The sequence below is a fragment of the Beta vulgaris genome, chromosome 7 (genome assembly GCF_026745355.1).
Source record: "Beta vulgaris subsp. vulgaris cultivar EL10 chromosome 7, EL10.2, whole genome shotgun sequence".
NCBI classification, from domain to species: domain Eukaryota; kingdom Viridiplantae; phylum Streptophyta; class Magnoliopsida; order Caryophyllales; family Amaranthaceae; genus Beta; species Beta vulgaris.
The window spans coordinates 38301246-38326692 of record NC_079208.1 but is presented as its reverse complement, the minus strand read 5'-3'; the positions used below and the strand labels follow the sequence as shown (position 1 = coordinate 38326692).

Below are 25447 nucleotides of genomic sequence, written 5' to 3'. Positions count from 1 at the left end.
ACAATGCATTCAGTAAATTTGTTCCATTTTCGATAAGTAAATATTTTATTTCAACAAAGTTCATTTTAAGCCTATTTTTCAACAGAAAGATATGTTTTATTTTCGTAAAAATTGTTCTATTTTTAATAAGCAAATGTTCTATTTCAACAAATGTTTGTTTTAACTTATTTTTCAGTAGAAAATTATGTTCTATTTCGTAAAAATTGTTCAATTTTCAATAAGCAAATGTTCTATTTTATATATTGTTTTTTTAAAACTTATTTTCCACCAAAAAAAAATTATTTTTCCTTAAAATATGTTCTATATTTGATAAGCATATGTTCTATTTAAGTAATTGAATTTTAGTAATGTTCCACTTCAACAGTAAAATGTTATTTTCGTGAATGAATTCTAGTTTTGTTCCACTCCAATAGTAAAATGTTCGTTTTTGTATGTGTATTTTTGTAATGTTTAACTTCAACAATAAAATGTTCGTTTTCGTATTCGTAAATGTTCTATTTTGTATTGTGGGAGCACAATGCATGCATTATCTGACTGGTGTTCATTTATGGTTACTATTGAGTAGATTATATGATTAATGTATATTTAAACATATTTATTAAAAATCATTTACAAATCAACATCAATTTAATAGATTTTAATATAAAATGACATTTTATATTGAATTACGTTAATTATGAGCATTTTCGTGAGCTAGTGTAATAACTTTCGTCCTTTTTTTTCCTGAAAAACCACCTTAAGCCTTTTTTATAATCCTACTACATTAATTTTGTTTTTGTTTAATAACCCTAAAACCTACTTTTATTTCAATTTTATTTCCTTTTCCTTTTCTTTGGTGGAAAAGTCAAATATAGGACTTTGACTTTCATTTTGCTTTAAATTGTTCTCACATATGTGTTAGATGAAAATTTTATTTCGAGCTCTATTGCATCTCTCCGTTCTATCTCTCTTTATGAATTCATCTCCTTGTTGTCTTGCTTACTCGTTCTTCATCCCACAGTTTAGTAACTATCAAATTTGATTTTCATATCTTATGAATAAACGAGGTATATTAAATCGTTGTTGTAGTTGGTAGTCTATAGAGCCGACCATGATAGAACCATCCATTCATTTTTTTTAACACAATAGAATCACCCATTTGTAAGTCGATACATACGAGTTTTAGGGATGAAAATGTTCCAAAACATACTAATCTTCATTGGTTGGCTTGCAAAAGGTATTGGTATCATATAATATTAAAACAAGTGAGAAAGAATTACACCTCGCCTTATGTTATTCCTCGCCCCTATTCTCTTAAGCACCATTGCATTTCTTTGTCGCCATATATTATCTCATTGTACTTTGACTTAAAAAAAGTTATGCAATAAGTTTCAAATTTCAATCTATTAACTATCGATTTAAAATGTCATCATTCTACCCTCAAATTATATCACATATTTGTAAATAAAGTCAAAATCCAACTACTAATATATTTTTGTCTTATCAAATAAAAGGAAAAAACATATCTTAAACAAAGTAGCCGTGACATCGCTCGTCCCATGTATTAGATATTTTTTTTTTTTTGGTAAAAAATAGTGTTCACACATGGGTGTACATATAAATAATAAAATAGGCATATGCCGAATGCTTAGTCTATTCGATTGTCTACATCAAGCTGCCACTACATCTACTCCATCCTCCCAAATCACTCGCATTTTCAATTTTGCACCACAGAGAAACAAAACTCAAGCACTCAACTCATCAATGGCGGATACTCAAGGCAAAGTAATCACCTGCAAAGGTATTCCATTATCTTTCTCTCTCATCTCAATTCTACATTTTTTGCTATCTTTAATCTGTAAAATCCATATCAATGGCGAATCAATGAAATGATATTAATTTGTGTATAAAAATCGATTTTCAGCGGCGGTGGCCTGGGAACCCAACAAACCTCTTACCATCGAGGATGTCGATGTTGCACCGCCGCAAGCCGGCGAAGTTCGTATCAAAATTCTATACACAGCTCTTTGTCACACCGATGCCTACACTTGGAGTGGCAAGGTCTACTTTCTCTCTCCTTACTTCCATCAATTCTTCTTCTTATTTTTTCTTCAGCTTTATCTGATCTTCGTTACTTAAGGTTCCTGAAATCTGTAGATTCCTCGAGTTAAATATTAGATGGTTGGTTGAAATTTTTGTTTTTAGGGCTTTTGGAAGGGTGGGTATGACTTAAGAGAGTTTTGTTTAATTTATTAATTGTTAAGATTTGCGACTGTGATTTGAAAAGTCTTACATTTTGGATTGTTTATGCAATGGAATATTTGATTCCTTTGTCAAATTTGCTTCCCCTTTTGTACTAACCTTCGTCTGCGTTTATCCCTCATACTCAACTCCAAACTTCAGAATGTGCCACATCAGTTTTCCACTACTTTTTAATCTTACAGACTCATTCCAGATTCATTCTAATTCTTTACTTTATTCCTCATACTCTTCACATACTATGTTCTAAATTGATTTTACAAAAAAAAAAGACAAATGTCAACTTTTAAGTGGCTAAAAATTTCACTCCTTACATGTCATAGTCTTGGAGGGAGTCTTTGATTATCAAACTCACTCCAAGACTCTCATCTTTTTATTTCAACATTATTGCATAGTCTTTGCTCAAGACTCGCGTAGTCTTTGCTCAAGACTCGCGTAGTCTGTGCCCAAGCCTCGCGTAGTCTGTGCCCAAGCCTCGCGTAGTCTGTGCCCAAGCCTCGCGTAGTCTGTGCCCAAGACTCGCGTAGTCTGTGCCCAAGACTCGCGTAGTCTGTGCCCAAGACTCGCGTAGTCTGTGCCCAAGACTCGCGTAGCCTAGACTCGCGTAGCCTGTGCCCAAGACTCGCGTAGCCTGTGCCCAAGACTCGCGTAGCCTGTGCCCGACGCGTAGCCTGTGCTCAAGACTCGCGTAGCCTGTGCTCAAGACTCGCGTAGCCTGTGCTCAAGACTCGCGTAGCCTGTGCTCAAGACTCGCGTAGCCTGTGCTCAAGACTCGCGTAGCCTGTGCTCAAGACTCGCGCAGCCTGTGCTCAAGACTCGCGCAGCCTGTGCTCAAGACTCGCGCAGCCTGTGCTCAAGACTCGCGCAGCCTGTGCTCAAGACTCCCGCAGTGTCTCAAGACTCCCGCAGCCTGTGCTCAAGCTCCGCAGCCTGTGCTCAAGACTCCCGCAGCCTGTGCTCAAGACTCCCGCAGCCTGTGCTCAAGACTCCCGCAGCCTGTGCTCAAGACTCCCGCAGCCTGTGCTCAAGACTCCCGCAGCCTGTGCTCAAGACTCCCGCAGCCTGTGCTCAAGACTCCCGCAGCCTGTGCTCAAGACTCCCGCAGCCTGTGCTCAAGACTCCCGCAGCCTGTGCTCAAGACTCCCGCAGCCTGTGCTCAAGACTCCCGCAGCCTGTGCTCAAGCTCCCGCAGCCTGTGCTCAAGACTCCCGCAGCCTGTGCTCAAGACTCCCGCAGCCTGTGCTCAAGACTCCCGCAGCCTGTGCTCAAGACTCCCGCAGCCTTTGCTCAAGACTCCCGCAGCCTTTGCTCAAGACTCCCGCAGCCTTTGCTCAAGACTCCCGCAGCCTGTGCTCAAGACTCCCGCAGCCTTTGCTCAAGACTCCCGCAGCCTTTGCTCAAGACTCCCGCAGCCTGTGCTCAAGACTCCCGCAGCCTTTGCTCAAGACTCCCGCAGCCTTTGCTCAAGACTCCCGCAGCCTTTGCTCAAGACTCCCGCAGCCTTTGCTCAAAGACTCCCGCAGCCTTTGCTCAAAGACTCCCGCAGCCTTTGCTCAAGACTCCCGCAGCCTTTGCTCAAGACTCCCGCAGCCTTTGCTCAAGACTCCCGCAGCCTTTGCTCAAGACTCCCGCAGCCTTTGCTCCAGACTCCCGCAGCCTTTGCTCAAGACTCCCGCAGCCTTTGCTCCAGACTCCCGCAGCCTTTGCTCCAGACTCCCGCAGCCTTTGCTCCAGACTCCCGCAGCCTTTGCTCCAGACTCCCGCAGCCTTTGCTCCAGACTCCCGCAGCCTTTGCTCCAGACTCCCGCAGCCTTTGCTCAAGACTCCCGCAGCCTTTGCTCCAAGACTCCCCTTAAGACTACCAATATTCATACCCTAATTAGTTCTTATGGTTGTCAAATTAGCTTTGTTGAGTGGAGAGATGATTTAATTCCTAGGAAGACCTATATCATTCACATTAGGTGGTTGGATGAGAAATCGGATTTTTCACCCGGGATCTTGAGTTTTACAAAATGCCAAGTGTGCCCTCCCATTGTAAAAATTGCACAAGGTGCCCATGAGGTTTTGAAAAATACATGACTCCACCGTCAAGTTTTCATTTACTATCATATTTAAAAAGACAATGGAAATTAACTTCTACTCTTATATCATTTCTATCTCGGCCACCACCACCCACAATAGCGCGACCATCACCCCCAGCTCCTATTGCTGCATCATCACTGCAACCACCACCTATTCACTTCACCACCAAGCCAACTATAGTGCTACACCTACCCACTCGCAAGGCTACAACCACCACAAACCGGCCTCGAAAAACTTCTTAACTGCGATACCAACCAAATGCTCATTCATTTCACGCTTCGAATGATCCGCAATGCACCTAATCACCTTTGCAGAAGCGACACGTATGTCCCAATTACGACTCCTCATGTCTTGTGAAACCTTTTGCAAAAGAGGATTTAGCTCCTGCCAGTGCCATTTCCCAATGTCACCGATTTGGCGTGCAACTGTGAACCGATTATGCTGAGTCGACTCGGTGTGGAGAAGAGTTAAAAGACGATTAAGCCGCGAAGACGACTAGTGCTATTGTTACGCCATGACAGAGCACAAAGCTGCAACAAGGTGGGTTTCGGGGTTGAGCGGTGATTTTCAGGGTTGGGGAAGGGGATAGGGTAGTTTTCGAGGCTGGGGTGGTGGGTGGGTAGGCGGGGGTGGCTGCCTGGCTGGCGAGGGCAAGGGTGAGGTTGGTAGGGCGAGGGTGGGCTGTAGGTTAGAGGTGATCATTTTGGCCCGGCCCGTTTTTGGGCCGGGTTTTGGGCAGAATTTTTAGGCCCGCGGGCCGGGCCCGCCCCGACCGTGTTTTTTTTTGGCTTTGGGCGGGCTTTGAGCAGGCCAAAAATGACTTTTTAGTCTATTTTTTGGCCAGGCCCGTTTTGGCCCGCAAAGCCCGTTGATTTAGGCCCGAAATAGCGGGCTTTGGACACAAAAATTCGGCCCGAATTTTGGGCCCGGCCCGACCAATGGGCAAATTTTTTTGGTCGCGGCCCGGCCCGGCCCATGATCACCTCTACTGTAGGTGGGTGGGGGTTTTGAAGCGGTGGGGTAGTGGTGGGATTTAATTAACTAGGATTAATTAGGATTTAACCATATTAATTAGGATTTAATTAGCATTTATTAGGTTAATTAGGGATTATTTAGGTTGATTTCAATTTTCTTTTTAATATGATAGTTAATGGAGACTTGACGACAGGGTCAAGTCATGTACATTTCTGAAATTGCGAGGTTATCATGTGCAATTTTGTAAAACTCAGGGGATACGTTGTGAAAAACCGATAAAAAACTAACCCATGGCCGCTATCGTGGAGTTTTTTCTTGTATCTTCCCACTACCTTCTCCTAATGTGATTGCTTGGAGTTAGATATCAGATGTGGATTCACTTAGGAAAGGCCTAGATGATCCCATGTTAAGTCATACGAACCAAGGATATGGGTTATGTTTTCGAATTCAGGAAGATCCTTTAAACTAGCATGTGGAATGCAATGGTTTTTTGTGGTTAATTGATGAATAAGTGTCACGCTGAATCTAATTAAAGATCCGAAACTCTACTATGAATCTCAAGAGATCCGCTTCTCAATTCTGAATTCTAAAGAATCAGAAACTCAAAAACAAGCAAGGCTTAACTCTTAAAATTAGTGAAAAAAACTCTGTTCATGTGTTATTCATGAAAAGCCTGTCATTCAAATAGGCATTACAAGCCCAAATAGAAATGTAAAGCTAAACAAACTCTAAAAATAATCCTAAGTATACTAGAAACTAATCTAATCTAATTAGATGCCTAAAGACTCTCTTAAACCAAGTAGAATTAGAACTATTAAAATCAGAGTTTAAATCCTAAATAATCTAGACTTGTAACATGTTTAAGACAAGTAAAACATTTCCCAATTAGGAATTATAACCGCGCTGGCTAAATAACAAAAGAACTCTACTAATAGTATGACAACTAGAGTTTAACAACAAATATGACTCTACTAAAAGACTTATTTCAACTAGGACTCTTCTAAAAAGAACTTCCACCATCGCTTTCATATCAATATCACTGTATCTCCAAAACTATCCTAGCTAAATGTGGATTAAATTCATTGAATTGACTGTTAAGCGCAACTAATTATGGGTGGCTTTGGGAATTTAAAGAATTACGGGAATCAGTTATAACTTCATAGGACATTCTCGAAAGGAAAAGATCAGATTACTATTTCATTAGGTATGAAATGTCTTGTACTCATTATATTAATTGATTATTGAGGGTCAAATTCTTGTTATTTGGGTTGGATTCAGTGTTTGATATAATCAATTATACAAGAAAGTCAAAATGAAAAGAGGAGAGTAAAGTTGAAAGGACGGTTTGGACCAAATGAACACCACTATTTGAAATTGAATGCAGGCTTGTCATCTCAGTTGGATTGTCAAAATTTTGTTGTGTTCGATTTAGGTTGTAAAATGTGTATAAACCTGGTTAATAGTCGCCCTTGAAGATCCCAAATGTTTCAATTCCGACCATTTCAACCATGCTGGTTTAGGAAATTATACAATAGCAACATTATTGCTTTTGTGTACTGGGGTTCGGCGGACATTATCTTCCTGACCAGTGAAAAGTCCTGTTTATCACCTTCTTTTTTTCTTTTTTTGAACTGTACAGTATACTTACTGTGCAAAAGAAAGTCTGTTAAGTATTATTTAAATCAGCTTTTGCTGTCACAGGATCCTGAAGGTCTCTTCCCATGTATTCTTGGTCATGAAGCTGCAGGGTATGTACTTTTTTCGATTTGTGGATGTTCTGTTATGCTTTCTTAAGTGGTGGTAATCAAATTTCATCTGAATTTTTAATGATGCAGAATTGTGGAGAGTGTCGGTGAAGGAGTAACTGAAGTGCAGCCTGGAGACCATGTTATTCCATGCTATCAAGCAGAGTGCAGAGAGTGTAAATTTTGCAAGTCAGGGAAGACAAACCTCTGTGGAAAGGTTAGAGCAGCTACTGGAGTTGGAGTTATGATGAATGACCGCAAGAGCCGTTTTTCTGTGAAGGGGAAACCTATTTATCACTTCATGGGAACTTCAACATTTAGTCAATACACTGTTGTACATGATGTTAGTGTTGCAAAAGTTGATCCACAAGCTCCCTTGGAAAAAGTATGCCTTCTTGGTTGTGGTGTGCCCACTGGTAAGGGCTCTTATTATTTGCTGGTTACTAGTAAATTCACCTTTACTGCATGCTCCCTTCTATTGCTGGTGTGCTCTTAACTTGGTCTGTTGGGCAATGACCACTAATCTTTTTCATATGATGGACTTCTATTACACATATATCTGTTATTTTATAATATTATGTGCCTTTTGGTTTGCGGTTAGAACTGCAGACATTGCTCACTAGTCGTGATTGTGGTGGTCTGATGGAGATTATTGAGCTTGTTAAACACGTTCTGAGGCTGGTATAATTACCTCTGCTGGTGGTCTAAAATTCAGTTAATAGGTGCTTGCATTGTGAGGAGTTAGAATATTTGTTAATTTATTTAGTTGCTGGTTGTTTTAAATCCCCTGCTGGCCGTAGGGTATTTTACATGTGAGCATTTTATGTTCGCTTGTTAAGGCTTTTTCAGGACAAGTTTTTATGTTAGATTGATGTGAACACTAGTCCAATTAGGAAAGGTAATTGGTATATTGAACTATCCGAATAAAGCTTTGTCTATAATTTGTTTTTTTGATGTTTTTAATGCAAAAATCAGTCTCTGTGAATATCTTTGTGCCGTTCTCTATGAGGCTGGATCCATGTTTAACATCCATCCAGGAACTTGTTCGGAAATACTGTAATAAAAGGAACATAGGAGCTTGTTGCTAGGTATTTGACCAAATAGGATCGTCTAGTTTGTATAGAACCTATCACCAAAATACATCCAGAGGGGGATAGGGCTAAACGGAGAGAAGAAGGTTTTGCATGAGATTGGAGATGAAAACTATTTACCCCACTCGAGGATTGTGAATAAGTGATTATCTGATAATGATAATGAGGAAGGAATACCTGTCTTTCTGAACTCGTAATTAATTATAAACTTTTCGAATGTCAATTAAGTATCGTAAGTAAATTGCTTCTGGGTGTTCATTCATTTGATACCCTGCAACAGTAGGCAGTTTTTCAACTTAAACACTCCTTTCTACGAGAATACAATTCGAAATTCAAAATTTCAAGAAATTTATTTTCCAACCAATAAACTATAAATTAAAGGGTTATGCTATATGCAGCCCTTAGGGTTGCATATAAGACATTAATACACTACTTAAAATGGAAATAAGTTGTGAATTTATGGAAAAAATTTGCATCAACCGATGTAATAAATGATTAATTAATGCAACTTATTTCCATTTTCTGCTTCTTATATACAGCCTTTGCTTTTCCCTAAATTAAAACAAGGAATAACAAATGAAGGCTTCCATTCATAAAATTTGTGAAGAATAAAGCTATTGCAAATTCTTATTGAATTAAGGGCTTTTGATCTTGGATCTTAGTGAGCAAGATGAAGATTTTCGGTTATTTCTTCTTACTTCTTTGGGAGTAGAATTAATCTTAATATCATTTTGTTCATTGTTTCTGGTCATAAAACAAAGTGATTACCAGATTATGATCGATGATCGTATAAGTTTCAGAATCTTGTTTCTTGTTTGTAATAACCTAGTCATTAAGTTTGACTTTTGATATTCAGCATAAGGGCTGTTTGTGCTCATGTAGTTTATAGTTATCAACATATTGTTTAGATTTATTCTTTGTCATACTCGATGTTCGATACAAATTTCACGTGGTGGCAGATCAACGAGGTTTATGTAGCTTAGAGTGGCTTCGGATCTTGAAGGTCATTCCTTTTGGGGGGTGAAGAATGCTGGGTAGTATTGATTGGTCCTCCTTGATTGATTAATTAGTGAGAGAGGGAGGAAAGATCAATCTATAACTAATTCTAGATTTGCCGTTCTGCAAAATTCCGTTACAGTTCGCATAATAAGAACGGAAAGTTGTCAGAAACAACCTTTTATCAGTAGCTTTTTGTGAGAAACAACCTTTTAATTTTTTTTTTGTCTAGAGAAACCTTAAACATAAAGAACTTTGTCAGAAGAACCTCATAACGCCATTCCAGTGTTGACCAATATTTTTTAGCATTAATTCAATTATAAATTTGCCACCAACAACCTTTTATAATTTTTTTTGCAAGTTAAAACCGTAAACTATTTTTTTTTGCATAGATGAACCTTACCTAATTTTCCTGACTTAGTCATTTTCGACATGGACTCATGCTTGCATCGAGATGAGCAATACTTCAATTGTGTTGAATTGAGATGGGCGATACTTAGATTGCAAAACTAATAATTTTTGGAGGATTTGGATAAAAGGAGTTAGAAAGGGATATCACAAATGGCAAAGAGAGAGCAGAAGATTTTGGTGATGGGAAGGGTTAGAAAATTTTATTTAAAAACACATTAGTTTAAGGTTCTAATTTGCTAACAAATTTATGAAAGGTTGTTTATGACAAAAAAGACGGTGTAAAAGGTTGCTTCTCGCAAATTTTCGGATCATTAAGTCAATGCCGGAAAATATAGGTCAACGTCGGAATAACGTCATCAGGTTTCTTTTGACAAAGTTTTTTAGGTTTAAGGTTTCTCTTGATAAATTTTTTTTAAAAGGTTGTTTGTGATAAAAAGTTGCTTATAAAAGGTTGTTTCTAACAAATTTTCCTAATAAAAATTACGTACTTTTCGCCATGTTGTCCGTTCCCTAACGTGAACTCGTTGCGTCCGAACATTTTTGTTCTCGTGACATTGGCCAAAAATGTTTTACGAATTAATTATATAGCTGATGAAACATGATATTCGGATCAAGAAAAAAAAATTGCGGATGTGGTCATATAGCGGAGACATTTGCATTGTTGCGTAAGCGGCTTGCAACTGATGAATGGAACGAATCGCCACCGACGCAATGTGAACATTAATATATTCCAACCACTTGCATTGTTTTAGTTCATAAAGCATTATTACAACAGAATATAATCAAATTCATCATAATATCATTTCCTAAGCTATGTAATTAATTCGTAAAAATTTTTTTGGCCAATATTTGGAAAGAATGGAATAATGGATGCAACGGGGTTGAAAACATTATGACGCGGCAAGTTTGAGTTAGAGAACGGACAACACTTTGAGAGAAGTATGTGATTTTTATTATGGTGTTCTGTAACGGGATTTCGCAGAACGACAAATCCAGAATCCGTTATTGAACAACCGTTCTGTAATGGAACGAGAGAGAGTTTTAAATCCATGATTATGATGGATTTGATTATTATGTTGGAATAATGCTTCATAAACTAAAACAATGCAAATAAGTTTAGAACATATTAATGTAGATTTTTTGAAAAAAAATTCACGACGCGTTGGCCATGTTCTGTTCCATTCATCCGTTACAAGCCGCTTCCACGACAACGCAAATATTTTCGCGATCGCAACTGCATATGTGATTTTTTTCCTTGTTTATATGTACACTATAAAAGAAAAGGGATGAAGTATAGAGTTTTTGAGTCTCAAGAAAGGGATTACTGACAACACTGGGAGAGGTGAAGCAAGCAGCTTTTTTATTGCCTGTTGCATTTTTCTCTTTTTCCTTCTATAGTCAAGCTGTAAGAAGTTGTTGAAGCTTGTTGTCCTCTAGAAGATCTTGATTCCTGATTTGGTAGGATGGTGTGCATCTTTTTGTCAATGTCATGCCAGATGCTAGACTTGTGTGATTGAAAATCATCAACTGTCATGTACATCCTCTTTGTAGCCTCTTTGATCTTTCTTGTGACTTGTGAGATAGACAAGCATTGCCGTTTGCCATGTTTTGCTGGTTAGTGCGCTTACTATCCAACAAGAAACTGGTAGCCAACAATGAGCTTTTGATGCTTATACATGCATGGATTATCTGTGTGAATTGGATACTGAGGATATTTGTTAGTCCGACCGTGTGACAGTATGTTTGGGTCTTCTTCCCCCTCCTACTAACCCCAACCCCAACCCCAACCCCAACCTCCTAGCATTTGGTCTTGATTGCTATTTTTCTATTCGGTGCATTGATTCTTCCCTCTCTCTCTCGTAAAAAAGCATCTGCTTATCTAAATGTTGATTTCCCTGCAGGTCTTGGAGCTGTCTGGAACACTGCAAAAGTAGAACCTGGGTCTAATGTTGCTATTTTTGGCCTTGGAACCGTAGGCCTTGCTGTATGTTTCTAGTGAACCTGCCTATGCTACTTTCGAGTGAATTTTGCTCTCTTCAAGGTAATGATTGACTGGATACTGCATTAACAGGTTGCAGAGGGTGCTAAAACTGCAGGTGCTTCACGGATCATTGGTGTAGATATTGACCCCAAGAAGTTTGACGTAGGTATTGTCTTCATTCGAAAATCCAGATTGTTGACTTTTATTCATTTATTTTTGTGGCATCACTTGCTATAACTTACACGTCACACCTGTAATGCTGTTTGGTGTAATCTTCGGGGACTGGTTTTCTTTTTCTGGCACAGGAGCAACCAATTGGATGCCAGACTGAAAGTGACTTAAAGACCATCTGATTGTTACCATTGTGCTGTCTATATTCATAATTTTTCTGCTGCACAACTTTGATAGACATGCCACTTGTATCATAATTGCTTTATAGTGCTCATCACATCTTAAGCAAACTTTGAGAAATAGTAGTAGTAAATAATTGAAGATGTGCCATTCCTATAGCTTCGATATTCCAATGATTTTATAGAGTCTGCCACAGAAGTATTTATATGAGGTTCAACCATAGAGGATGGCAATTGATATTTGTTCAGCGAAAAGATGCATCTTATTTCTTTTACATTTTTATTTGCATTAGAATTTGGACCCAGTACTTTGCCATCTCCAAAAAAAATTTTCAGTGTCAATTTTGTGCTTAATCATAGTCTTGGAAGACTTTTAGAAGCATCTGACGAAGTGCATAAACTTCGTATTCTCATGTGACTGATATTTCCATATATTGCCAATATACCAACTGAGCTATATGCTCCATGCTATAGCTACCTTTTGGACAACTTGATTTTTGTGTGGCATTCGTCATTCTCTTTTGGGGATTATATATTACAACCTTTTTACGAGGGTCATGAGTTTGTTGAGGCCATTTATTATCTACTAACTCTATTTTTCCTCCCTCCCCCGCTCAAATTTTATGTTGCAGCTAAGAATTTTGGAGTGACAGAATTTGTGAATCCAAAAGATCACAACAAACCCATACAGCAAGTGCTTGTGGATCTCACTGACGGTGGAGTTGACTATAGTTTTGAGTGCATTGGAAATGTTTCAGTGATGAGGGCTGCCTTGGAGTGTTGCCATAAAGTGAGTTTGCAGCTTCATTGGTATCATTAATTTCCATGACATCATCATCTATTCTCAATTTAAAATTTCACACATGTGCTTGGGTTAAAATTTGTGCAGGGGTGGGGAACATCTGTTATCGTGGGTGTTGCTGCCTCTGGTCAGGAGATATCTACTCGTCCTTTCCAATTGGTGACTGGTCGTGTTTGGAAGGGAACAGCTTTTGGTGGTTTCAAGAGTCGATCTCAAGTTCCCTGGCTCGTTGAGAAGTATATGAAGAAGGCAAGTAACTTATTTCAAATGCCTAAGATTTTAATAAATCCCTTTTTAGATAATAAATTCATTTCTAATGGTCTACTTGTTAACTTATGTCCACCCATATATATATATATACGCAGGAGATCAAGGTTGATGAGTATATTACCCATAATATGACCCTTCCAGAGATCAACGAAGCATTTGATCTGATGCATGAAGGTGGTTGCCTCCGCTGTGTGTTGGCACTGCATTAATAGATTAATCGATGTATCACCAGTACACAGTGTGGCTATAGTTGTCGATGTATTTCTTTTCTAGCTATCATGTCATTCCAGGTGTGGTAAACAGACAAAACTGGGAAAACTGATTCATGTCGAACCCTTTGGATCTTATAAAACTGAAAGATTTCAGCGCTCTATCATTCCGGATTCACCAAGTTTCTAAAAAAAGACCTTGAACAAGCCATTCAAAGAGGGCATGAATGACTCATTTTTCTCTTTCTTTAGCACTGGGGTAAACCTTGTCTATAGGCATTGGCCTACTCCAATCTAGATGAATGTGAGCAAGTTTGCGTGGTTCAGGACAGTATGTCTTTTTGTGCAGTTGAACGTCTGAGCTTCTGTTTACAATTAATCATTTTTCGCTCTTGTTTCATGCATGAAAAACTCCTGCAGTTAGTGATATGGTACGACTTGATGATAAGATCGTTCATAATAGTAATGTTACATATTATTAATAGGGTAATGATATAAGGGTTGTATATAAGTATTAAATACATTTCCTAAAATGGTATTAAGTTGTGAATTTATGTTACAATCATGCGTCAATCGATGTAATTAATGTTTGAATATTACTTAGAATTCCCTCTTTTAGGTTCTTAAGTGCAGCCCTTAGGGTTGTATTTATCATTTTCCTTATTAATATCAAGATATCCAATAATTGACCTCTTTAGGAGTTGCAAAACCTTGTTGAAACATCTTAAAATATTAGAAGTATTTGTGAATATTAATCTACAAAAATTATTAAAAGAGACGGTCTAATTTTAATATAAAAGTAGACCTGGTCACTAAATGGATTAAACTAGTAACCGAAAGAAATTAATCTAGTCACTATTAGGCCCATTCTCTTTTTAATATTATGATTGTCATTGCCTAATTTTAATTTAAAAGTAGACGGTCTCTTACAAGACAAACTCATTAATCTAATTTGGAAAAGGGTTCGTTTCTTGAAATTTGTAAATTTTTATTTTCATATGAACAAATTCACAATAGTTTATTTTAAAAAACGAGTTTTGAACATAACTTTTATGATTTAAAAATTAAATAAGCCCAATCTGAAAATAGATAAACTGACTTGAGGTTGACCTGACTAATCAAACAGCTCCGTCGCATATTGAATCTAATAATGATCAAACAAAATTGTCACATCAAGTACCAATGGTCAACTTCATCTGCCAAATTAAGTTAGAAATTTGAGCTTTTTCTCCACTGAATTTCCTCCTAGTGACCAACCTTTTCAAGATTATGGGCTACCACATGGAGGTATGATAAATCTATATCAGATATAGGCAGCATAACCTATATCACCAATATAAAATTGAAAAAGTAATGTTGTGAAAAGGTTGAAGTACAAAAATAATGTATTAAATTCAGAAAACATATTTGAAAGGGAATAGAAGGGGGAATGGAAGGGAATGGGAAAAAAGTAACATCCTCTCTCTCTCCTCTCCTACAATTGATCTGACCAAACAGAAAGCCATTCTCCAAAACTCCAAAATTCTTACAGCTAACTTTATTTTTATTATGGAGAGAAATAAAAACTAAATTAAGTGGGAAATTAAATGTTGTTGAATTGTGGAAAAAAGGCCTCGTCAATTGCTTTGTTTTGAAGATATTGTGGAAATTTGGAGAATAAAATTGGGCTTTCATGGAGGTCGAGAGCTGGGAGAAGAATCAAAAATCAGATAATTCAGAGATGAACAATTCAATACAAAAATTAGATAATTCAAAGATGAACAAAGCATGCGTAGAAACACAATATGTATCTGCATTGTACAAAAAAGACATGACCATCACATATGTTGTTCAGAATATAGCCTAACTGATAAACACAATACCATGTCTTTATTTTCATTAGTTAATAAATTGATAATAATAACATTAAGCTACAAAAATTTATATTATAAAAAAATTGTTTTTATTTTTTTATACAACAAAACCATCATATTTTCAAGAAAACAATACTAGTGTATAATCTTAATTTGTGTGAGTTATCATCCAATAAAATCATTTATATACAAATAAACCTTATAACATGTATAAATTAACCAAAACGAATATTACATTGAATGTTAATGGAAAAAAAGTTGTTGCATATTAGTTCGTTTTTCACATCTGAATGATTGACTACTAATAACACAATTTTAATGTGACGTTAATAATTTACGATGGGATTTATTAAGAAAAAAGGCATGCGTGGAAAATGTTCACACGAACACCATATCTATCATATTTGACAATATATGGCAACGCAGAAACACAATACGTTGCAATTATAACACCATTTCTATGTATTAGTGTATAATCTTAATTTTTTTGACTTATCATATATAATATACTAATAAACCTTTTAACAATAAATTACCCAAAACCAATATTATATTGAACGTTAATGAAAAAAAGTTTACGCATTTCATTTTTCAATATGAGGGATTGACTACTAATAACACTAGTTTAATGTCACAAACATAAGTAATTTACGATGTGGTTTATTAAGAAAAAAAGGCATGCGTGGAAAAATGTTCACAAGAACACCATATCTATCATATTTGACAATATATGGCAACGCAGAAACACAATACGTTGCAATTATAACACCATTTCTATCTATTAGTGTATAATCTTAATTTTTGTGACTTATCATATATATATACTAATAAACCTTTTAACAATAAATTACCCAAAACCAATATTATATTGAACGTTAATGGAAAAAAAGTTTACGCATTTCATTTTTCAATATGAGGGATTGACTACTAATAACACTAGTTTAATGTCACAATCATAAGTAATTTACGATGTGGTTTATTAGAAAAAAAAGCATGCGTGGAAAAATGTTCACAAGAACACCATATCTATCATATTTGACAATATATGGCAGCGCAGAAACACAATACGTTGCAATTATAACACCATTTCTATCATTAGTGTATAATCTTAATTTTTGTGACTTATCATATATATATATACTAATAAACCTTTTAACAATAAATTACCCAAAACCAATATTATATTGAACGTTAATGGAAAAAAAGTTTACGCATTTCATTTTTCAATATGAGGGATTGACTACTAATAACACTAGTTTAATGTCACAAACATAAGTAATTTACGATGTGGTTTATTAAGAAAAAAAAGACATGCGTGGAAAAATGTTCACAAGAACACCATATCTATCATATTTGACAATATATGGCAACGCAAAAACACAATACGTTGCAATTATAACACCATTTCTATCTATTAGTGATAATCTTAATTTTTGTGACTTATCATATATATATACTAATAAACCTTTTAACAATAAATTACCCAAAACCAATATTATATTGAACGTTAATGGAAAAAAAGTTTACGCATTTCATTTTTCAATATGAGGGATTGACTACTAAACACTAGTTTAATGTCACAAATCATAAGTAATTTACGATGTGGTTTATTAGAAAAAAAAAGACATGCGTGGAAAAATGTTCAAAAGAACACCATATCTATCATATTTGACAATATATGGCAACGCAGAAACACAATACGTTGCAATTATAACACCATTTCTATCATTAGTGTATAATCTTAATTTTTGTGACTTATCATATATATATACTAATAAACCTTTTAACAATAAATTACCCAAAACCAATATTATATTGAACGTTAATGGAAAAAAAGTTTACGCATTTCATTTTTCAATATGAGGGATTGACTACTAATAACACTAGTTTAATGTCACAAACATAAGTAATTTACGATGTGGTTTATTAAGAAAAAAAAGACATGCGTGGAAAAATGTTCACAACAAGAACACCATATCTATCATATTTGACAATATATGGCAACGCAGAAACACAATACGTTGCAATTATAACACCATTTCTATCTATTAGTGTATAATCTTAATTTTTGTGACTTATCATATATATACTAATAAACCTTTTAACAATAAATTACCCAAAACCAATATTATATTGAACGTTAATGACAAAAAAGTTTACGCATTTCATTTTTCAATCTGAGGGATTGACTACTAATAACACTATTTTAATGTCACATATGTAAGTAATTTACGATGTGGTTTATTAAGAAAAAAAAAGGCATGCGTGGAAAATGTTCACATGAACACCATATCTATCATATTTGACAATATATGGCAGCGCAGAAACACAATACGTTGCAATTATAACACCATTTCTCTATATTATTATATCAATTTCGACAGTACTTAACAATGGAGAAACAAAATATGTTGCAATTTTAACACCATATCTGCATATTTGACAATATATGGCAACGCGGAAACACAATACATTGCAATTATAACACTATTTCTCTCTATTATTATATCAATTTCGACAATACATAACAATGGAGAAACAAAATATGTTGCAATTTTAACACCATATCTATCATATTTGACAATATATGGCAACGCAGAAACACAATACATTGCAATTATAACACTATTTCTCTCTATTATTAAATCAATTTCGACAATACATAACAATGGAGAAACAAAATATGTTGTAATTTTGACACCATTAGATATGTTGTTGACAATATAGCAGAAATGATAAACACAATATGATGCTTCATTTAAAATACAAAATGATAAGTTCACATATTCATAAAACAATAATCATACAAAGTACTTAACATCATCCATACAACCATTAGAATGCTAAGTGAGGTACTTAAAATTACACTTGCATTAGATCGTTACAAAAGAAAGCAATCCGACGCGCAAAATACAACGAACATGTCATTGTTATCTATCCATTTCGCTGTGAAATCTTCCTCCACCACCCCTGACTTGCATTAAACTATCGGCTACAATTAAGAACAAAAATTGTTAGAATTAAAATGTAACTCATAAACTTAAAAGTAAAGACCCAATAATGTTCTATAACGTTTTGTAATGTTTTTAGGTGAACTGCTAAAAGTTCTATAATACAAAGTAATATAAATTACCAGAAAATAAGCAATTTCAAGAAGTAAAAAGTCAAATTTCAGAACAAAAATCACCATCAAATAACTCGTATCAAATTCCACAGCATAAAACCCACTCAATTTGCTCTAACACCACCATAAACAAACCCACGAATGGAAAAAACATGAAATTTGCTACTTATAATACACGAAATTAAGACATGTTTAGAACTTTAACATGCAATTTTCATGAATTAAACCCACGAAATTTAAAAAACCCAAGAAATTTCTTGATGTACACCACACAATTTTCAAGTAATTAAACATACCTTCAATTCACGAAAAAACACAGTTACGCCTCTTTCCGGCGAATTTTCCGGCGAATTCCGGCTTCAAACCTTCTGGTTCTGGTGGGTGGGTCTCCGGTGGGTGGGATGATGACTGAGGTTGAGGAGTGAGGTTGAGGAGTTAGGTTGAGGAGAGAGATTGAACTAACTTATGGAATGAGGGGGAATACCCCATTCCCTTGCTTTTGCATTTCGTTTTACTAAGTTATTTGAAATGACAAAATTGCCCATGATATAGGTTATGAAACCTATATCTGATATAGATTTATCATACCTCCTACCACATGACGTATAGGGAAGAATAGTATGCATAAATCAATGATGTCGAAACGTGATAAATATCTAAATGGCTTGATAAGTGTAACAAATTAATAGATACTTGAAATGAGAATCATATGATGTTATGTCAATGTGGAATAGTTTTACTGCAAAGCGTATATCAATATCACAAGTGTCAAGCATCTTATATTCTGTTAGCAAACCTTCTATTCTTGCGTTAACAACTATGAAAATGAGTGTGTAATTCAAATGAATCGTTCCCGAGTGTATTATTACTATAAAACTTTGAAATTCATACTAAAATGACAGAAATTAAACATTAAAACTTAACTCCAATTTTCTTTTATTAAATTTATTTTAAAGTTTGTTGACCACTAGAGATATACTCCACGCAAAGTTAACTAGTAATCAATTTTGTTTCACCACACCAACGAGCTCATCTCAATTTTAATTCACATCAATTTGAATTGGTCCTATTAGGGATGTAAATTATACGTTTGATGTGTAGCCGGTTTGGTCATATTTTGGAAGTGAATTATTTCATTTGATTCAGGTATGTTTAGAGTCTATTTCAGTCGCTTATAGAAAAATGCACAATATTAAATATAGAGAGAAGATATGTTGTATTACTATAATTACAATTACATTACTTATATATAGAACATAATATAAACTTAACCTAATACATTTAACCTAATGAGCATTGGCCGTAGATATAGACCTACGGTCCAATATCCTCTAACACACAACTATATAATTACCCTTATTATCTCTTTAGTCCATAAAGCAAAACAGCAAAAAGGGAGAGTTTCAATACAAGTTGACGATTGCATATTCCCACATTAGCGTCTGAATGCATCTCATTTTTCTTTTTGGTTCAACTCATTACGAAATACCATACGCCCATTGTCACGGATCATCATCATCATAAAACAAAACAACAAATCATTATAATCGTTGAAACTTTTTCCAACCTTCCTCCCCTCCTATCTCTCTTGATTTATGTGACACTCTCGCCACTCGGAGGTTACATTTAATGTCATCCTATCTTTTTTCCATAGTATAAATTAAATTTCGTTCAACCCTTCATTATTATCATTATTTCTTCATCAATCTTTCAAAAATAACAAAAAAAAATGGCAGAGTGGCATTCTATACAACTCAAAGTGTTGTATGAAGTCTTAGGATGGGTTGCTTTTGTAGCATGGTCTATCAGCTTCTACCCTCAAGTTATCATGAATTTTCGACGTAAAAGGTTTTATTTACTGATATATTTGAGTTTTAAGGTTGTACTATATGCTATATGATATAATTGATATTGATATTAATTGCATTTTTGTATGAATGTTTAATTTGGCAGTGTGGTGGGACTAAATTTCGACTTTGTGATCTTGAATCTCACAAAACACTCCTCTTATATGATATACAATGTGGTTCTTTACTTTAGCTCCTCTGTTCAGGCTCAATATCGCCATAAGTTTGGCTCTAACCAGGTTTTTCCTCCTCCTAACCTCTTCTTTTTTCTTTTCTTTAAATAGTTTTCTAATATTACATAACATGTACTTTTGCACAAAACAAAATTCAGATTGAAGTTTGAACACATATGAGATGTTCTCTAATTAATTCAAAACCTACATTGTACACTTGTGTGAACAGTATGCCTAAGACTAATTTTTGGCTCATTGCCCATTTGAAGTGGTTCAGATGTTCTACGGAACACTCGAATATACTACCTCCGTTTTTTTAGTTGCAACGATTAGACATTTTCTACTCACACTTTATGTCTAATCGTTGCAACTAAAAAAATATAATAGGGAACTATAGGGGGTGTTCAATTTGGAGAATTACGGGAATATGAGAAATTGAATAGGATCCTAATGCCATTTAACAGCTCGAGTTGTCCATTTTAGAGTAATGAAGGCAGGGCGGGGCAAATATAGTCAAAAATAATGGGGCTCTGTAGACGACTATCTTCAAAAGTTAAAATAACAAAACTTTGATGAATTTCATGTTCTCGTTATTCACTCCCTTATACTTTTACTATTGATCCAAATGTTTTCTTTTATCTAATCTTCAAACAATTAAAAATAAATATATTTTGGAGTTGTTATATTTTAAGGGTACTATTGTGTCGCCGTGATCGTATGGGCCAAGAACCATCCTTGAAGGAAGGTAGAAAAAAACAGAATTGAACACTGAACAACGATAGTCTCGTGTTAATCCGTGGACACATTCAGCACTTTCCCTATTTCACGTTTGTTTACCAACAGTTTTTTTGTGTGTCCAAGACTTCAAGTGACTTTAGACTACTCACTAGTTTAATTTCCGCATTTCAAGTTTCTACTCTGTTTTCATGACTTTCATCCAAAATGTGGAGTAAATACTAAATACTTCATTCATTATTTATTAGTTGTAGCATTTGTTGTTCTCACAATTTTCCAATGTACTAACTATGACCATATATATAAATTATGGAAGTTGATATTTGAAATAAAATTTGTGATAGTGCACCAAGTCTAATAGTTCGTGACATCTTGGTTACTAACCAGAGTTTGTGGTGTTACTTGCATAGTTTGGGGTGTTCAACCAAGAGAAGGGGGAAATTAGGAAAATAATAATAATAATAAATTAATGAGGATTCACCATATCCTGCAAGAAAATAGAGCTCCGGCGTCATTTATGATACGCATTGCATCCCGGCCCATAATTGGTAGTGTTTTGGCTACTAGTCAAAGTTCATTTTGTTGGATGCACCTGCGTCCTAGTTTGTGGTGTTGAGGCCAATTTTGCTAAATTACAATTGTTAAAACTAATAAGAAATAAAAGTATAAACTAACTGCGTCATGTGTAAGTAAGATGGGGCACAATGATGTTTAGTCATTAGTGAACAATTTTGCACGCATGAGATTGGAATTGGATACTTTGGCCATGTTTTTATTGTATACAACCACTTTATCTAAAAATTTTCTAACCTTTCGCAAAAAATGATGAATTTGACAGATGATACCAGTTGCTGCAAATGATGTTGCTTTCTCAACACATGCTGTCCTTTTGACTGCATTTACCCTCTTCCAGATATTCATCTATGAGGTAAATTTGAAAAATTAAGGCATCATTTTGCATGCCTATATTTAATACCCTTTTCTTATTATCAATGTGTTGTGTTCTGATAAAATGTAAAGTAGCATATAATTGACAGTGATCTGGTTTTACAGAGGAGAACTCAAAGATTTTCGAAAGTCACTATTGCGATTGTCTGTGTTGTATGGTTGTCTGCTGCAGTTTGTGTTTTCGTAGCCATTCACAGACATTCATGGTTATGGTTGATCTCTGTCTTCAAGTAAGATCACAAACTACCTTTAGTGTAAACAATTATTCTGTTTGTTTTTCAGTTATTGACAAGAACACATTCACTTTAATCTTGCAGCACTATTCAGGTTACTATGACAGTTACCAAATATGTGCCTCAGGTCAGTATTTAAACTCGAAAAACTTATTTCAGAGTTAAGTAATTAACCATATCTTCATGTAAACTAAACAACCCAATAGTTACCTCCTGGGTTCCTGCGCTCCTATCTGTAAGGTGTCGCAATATTCGAGGTTACACTTTGACAGTTTATGTTCATAATATCAGTTTCTTGTAAATTTTATCTATATATATATACTGAGACTAATCAACAATCAAAGTTCACTCTCGAACATTAGGTGCGTTATAAAAAGAAATAGAGGGATTGTTGTGATGCCCTTGATGATAACTTACTTTTTAACTTGCAATTTTTTTGTTTTACTATGAAATAATGCAGGTTTATATGAACTTTCGACTAAAAAGCACAGATGGGTTCAGCATTGGGAATATTCTGCTTGATTTGTTGGGAGGTGTAACAAATTATGGGCAAATGGCTATGCAGTCAATAGATCAAAGTAAGCCCATTGACTGCTTTTGTTTTGCTACAAAGTATACGGTAATTTAGTCTCGGTTGCTCTTCGTAAAAATTTGCATTAATTTTCAACCTGACCATTTTCTTGCAGAATCATGGGTCAATTTTTATGGAAATATAGGGAAAACGTTACTATCTTTGGTATGATCTTTTATATTCATTGTCATATATTATTAATTCCTCATTCGCATGCCAAGAGTTTGATTCATCATTTTGCAATACTTTATAGTTAATTTTCTTTTTAGTTGCAGCATTTTGGCTTTCACGTCATCCTACGTAATTTTGTAGTGTAGTTTGGCTTCAAATTTCATAACAGATCATTCTATGACTACACAGGTATCAATCTTCTTCGACATTATATTCATCATTCAACATTATGTGCTCTATCCAGCCAAAAAGAAGCAGAACCTCCCCATTCAATCCTCAAGGTAAGAGAGAAGCCAAGTTTGCCAGCTAATTTCAAAAGAAAGGTGGGGTCTACCCAATGTTACCTTTAATTGATTGTAAGATGTTTAAAAAAATTTGAAGTTTTTTGATGTATATAAGTTTTAGGAAAAAATTGATAAAAACAGTCCCAATTATTGGACATTTTTTATAATCAGTCCCAACTATTAATTAATTAATATTAGTCCTAACTTTAACATATATTTGAAACTAACAGACCCTTGGAAGGGTTAACCTGCTGTAGCAGGTAATTTAAACCCACGTGACCCTCACGTGATTTTTAATGAAGCCCCTCCCTTTCTTCCTTCTTCTTTCTTTTGCGAAATTTCCCCCCTTCCGGTTTGTTTTTGCAAAAATGTTGGGTGCTTCATTCACCACTTCAAGGAAGCTCTCTAATGGAAGAAGAAATTCTACAGTGAAGTGCCACCACAATTTGGCTGCAAAATTGAGGACTGCAAGGAGTGAGAAGAATCATGGGAAACAATTTTATCGGTGCTCGTTGTGACCAGTAAGTAAACCTAATTTATGTAATATTTTGATTTGGCACAATTATTAGAGTTTTTAGGGGAAACTGGAATTTTCTATAATTGTAGAACAATGAATAATATCATTTTTTTTCGATGGAAGGATGATGTTGATGGTGAAGATAACATATGCACCGAATGTGTAGTTCTTGAAACAAAATTAGAAGATGTGAAGATGAGGTTGGAGAAGACAAAATTGAAGAAAATGAAGCTGAAGATGCAAATGAAGAACTGAAGAATGTAATTTTACTACTGAACGCTGAGAAGTCAAAAAATGGGAGAGGGGAAAAATTTGCAACTACTGCATTAGTGTTGTCATGGGTAGTTTTCATCATTGTTTTCTTGTTGATATTTTAGAAGTTGTAGTTATGCACTAATTTGGAACATGTTGTAACCATTGCAATGAAGAAATGAAATGTAATCCTTGATTAGCTTTTACTTGCTTGCAATGAAACATTAGTAATCAGTCAATACATTCAAGTGTTCCCAAAAAAAAGTTGTTCCTCAATTACAATACAAGTTGTTAAACATATCTAACAAGGGTATTGTTTAGTTCTCTCAACAAAAGATTCTTATAAATTGTTTAGCTATCTCAAAATACATGGTCTTAGGAAGCTGTTGATGCTTGACTTCCAATTGGACATCCATCCGCCACTGTGGTTGAGCTTTGTGTGATCTCAATTGGACCTTTTTGTTGAGTGGGGGCCTACAAAACAGAATAATTAGTAAAGCACAGGGGGTACTTAACAAAAAAAAAAAAAACAAGAAGATGAATTGTGATCTTACATTCAAGAAGGAACTGTCATCATGTGCAATAAACACTCCAACCCCAGATGGTATCTGTTGACAAGAAAACAAGCAAGTGGTGAATTTCCTAAATCCAAGCAAAGTGAACTAAATGAAGAGGATGATTGAGTCATACTTGTTGAGAGGCACTCCTTCCTCTTCCTCTACCTCCCCTGGTTCCAGTCCTGCCAACCCTGCTACCCCTTCCTCCACCACCCCTGCTTCTCCTTTCTCCACCACCCCTGCTTCCCCTTCCTCCTCTAATATGACCCTTCCATTTCTTTCAGTCTTTGTTGGTTCAGCAGTAGCATCAAATGAGAGGAAGTTTGGGGCTGTTCAGGGTTAACTCTCTGCCTTTTATTAGTTGGTTCCACAACCCTGTCCTTATTGGGACATCTCCTCTTGTTATGGGTTGTTTCCTTGCATATACTATAGCTCATTTGGACCCCATGCTTTGTTAGTCTCCCTGGTTTTTTAGGGTTCTCAAAGGGGTCCTTTCTTCTGTTTCTCCTGGGCCTGCCTGGACCTATCTTTATGGGAGGTGGAGTTAATAGTAGGTGGACCCTAGGCCAATGCCTCTCACCAACATAAGGGGGGATGCTACCAGCATAAGATTTCAAATATGTATCCTTGTGATACCATTCAGACACAAAGTCCTCAGCATCTTTATGAAGAAAAAAAATACAAGAAATAGCATGGGCACAGGGGATCCCAGTCAAGTCCCAATACCTACATGTGCAAGTTCTAGCACCTAAATCAACCTCCAACACATCCATGTAGTAGCTAACTTGAAAAACAGTAACTGTGGAAGGGACCGCAATGCATTTGCCTGCTAGTTCTTTGTTTTTTTCTAGCTTGGTCTGTATCCTAGGACACAACTTCTTAGTCACTTTCTCCATTTCTAGCTTCTTCACAGCAAGCCTTTGCATAAGGGATGTCTTAATTTCTTCTAACATGTAAATTATGTGTTTTGTTCTGACATTTATAATGTAACAATTGAATGTTTATTTCAACTAAATTATTCAATGTGACATC

The 25447-nt window shown here is 35.6% G+C and overlaps 2 protein-coding genes and 1 long non-coding RNA gene across 5 annotated transcripts; 2 read left to right on the top strand and 1 right to left on the bottom strand.

Annotated features, from left to right (window-relative positions):
- The first annotated feature begins 1618 nt into the window (after window positions 1-1618).
- LOC104899321 (alcohol dehydrogenase class-3) lies at window positions 1619-13314 on the top strand. The gene is made up of 9 exons (XM_010686494.3): window positions 1619-1780; window positions 1904-2040; window positions 6997-7043; window positions 7131-7456; window positions 11440-11522; window positions 11610-11685; window positions 12502-12659; window positions 12759-12920; window positions 13037-13314. The coding sequence occupies exons 1-9, from the start codon at window positions 1624-1626 to the stop codon at window positions 13148-13150; spliced, it is 1260 nt and encodes a 419-aa protein (XP_010684796.2). The 5' UTR covers window positions 1619-1623; the 3' UTR covers window positions 13151-13314.
- A 4475-nt stretch (window positions 13315-17789) lies between these two features.
- LOC125499568 (uncharacterized) lies at window positions 17790-18623 on the bottom strand. Its single transcript, XR_007276502.2, has 2 exons — window positions 18424-18623; window positions 17790-17995 (listed from the first exon to the last, which is right to left on the bottom strand). It is a non-coding gene; the product is annotated as an uncharacterized LOC125499568 (long non-coding RNA).
- Window positions 18624-19631: 1008 nt separating this feature from the next.
- LOC104899320 (cystinosin homolog) lies at window positions 19632-24099 on the top strand. Of its 3 annotated transcripts, none has more exons than XM_010686493.4 (10): window positions 19632-19975; window positions 20081-20213; window positions 21721-21810; window positions 21936-22060; window positions 22148-22190; window positions 22524-22641; window positions 22750-22799; window positions 22995-23086; window positions 23519-23610; window positions 23773-24099. In XM_010686493.4, exons 1-9 carry the CDS (start codon window positions 19857-19859, stop codon window positions 23565-23567), a joined length of 819 nt encoding a protein of 272 aa, XP_010684795.2. In that variant the 5' UTR covers window positions 19632-19856; the 3' UTR covers window positions 23568-23610; window positions 23773-24099. The 3 variants fall into 3 exon arrangements, with proteins under 3 accessions (XP_010684795.2, XP_010684791.2, XP_048504443.1); XM_010686489.4 differs by having other exon boundaries at window positions 23730-24099; XM_048648486.2 differs by having other exon boundaries at window positions 23519-23614; window positions 23730-24099.
- The last annotated feature ends 1348 nt before the right edge of the window (window positions 24100-25447 follow it).

Coding starts and splice junctions, on each gene's coding strand:
- LOC104899321 (XM_010686494.3), top strand. CDS start 1,624: ATGCTTAGTCTATTCGATTGTCTACATCAAGCTGCCACTACATCTACT. Junction 7,044..7,130: donor CTTGGTCATGAAGCTGCAGG/GTATGTACTTTT, acceptor TTAATGATGCAG/AATTGTGGAGAGTGTCGGTG. Junction 12,660..12,758: donor CCTTGGAGTGTTGCCATAAA/GTGAGTTTGCAG, acceptor AAATTTGTGCAG/GGGTGGGGAACATCTGTTAT.
- LOC104899320 (XM_010686493.4), top strand. CDS start 19,857: ATGGCAGAGTGGCATTCTATACAACTCAAAGTGTTGTATGAAGTCTTA. Junction 22,061..22,147: donor TGGTTGATCTCTGTCTTCAA/GTAAGATCACAA, acceptor TTAATCTTGCAG/CACTATTCAGGTTACTATGA. Junction 23,087..23,518: donor CTCCCCATTCAATCCTCAAG/GTAAGAGAGAAG, acceptor GAAATTCTACAG/TGAAGTGCCACCACAATTTG.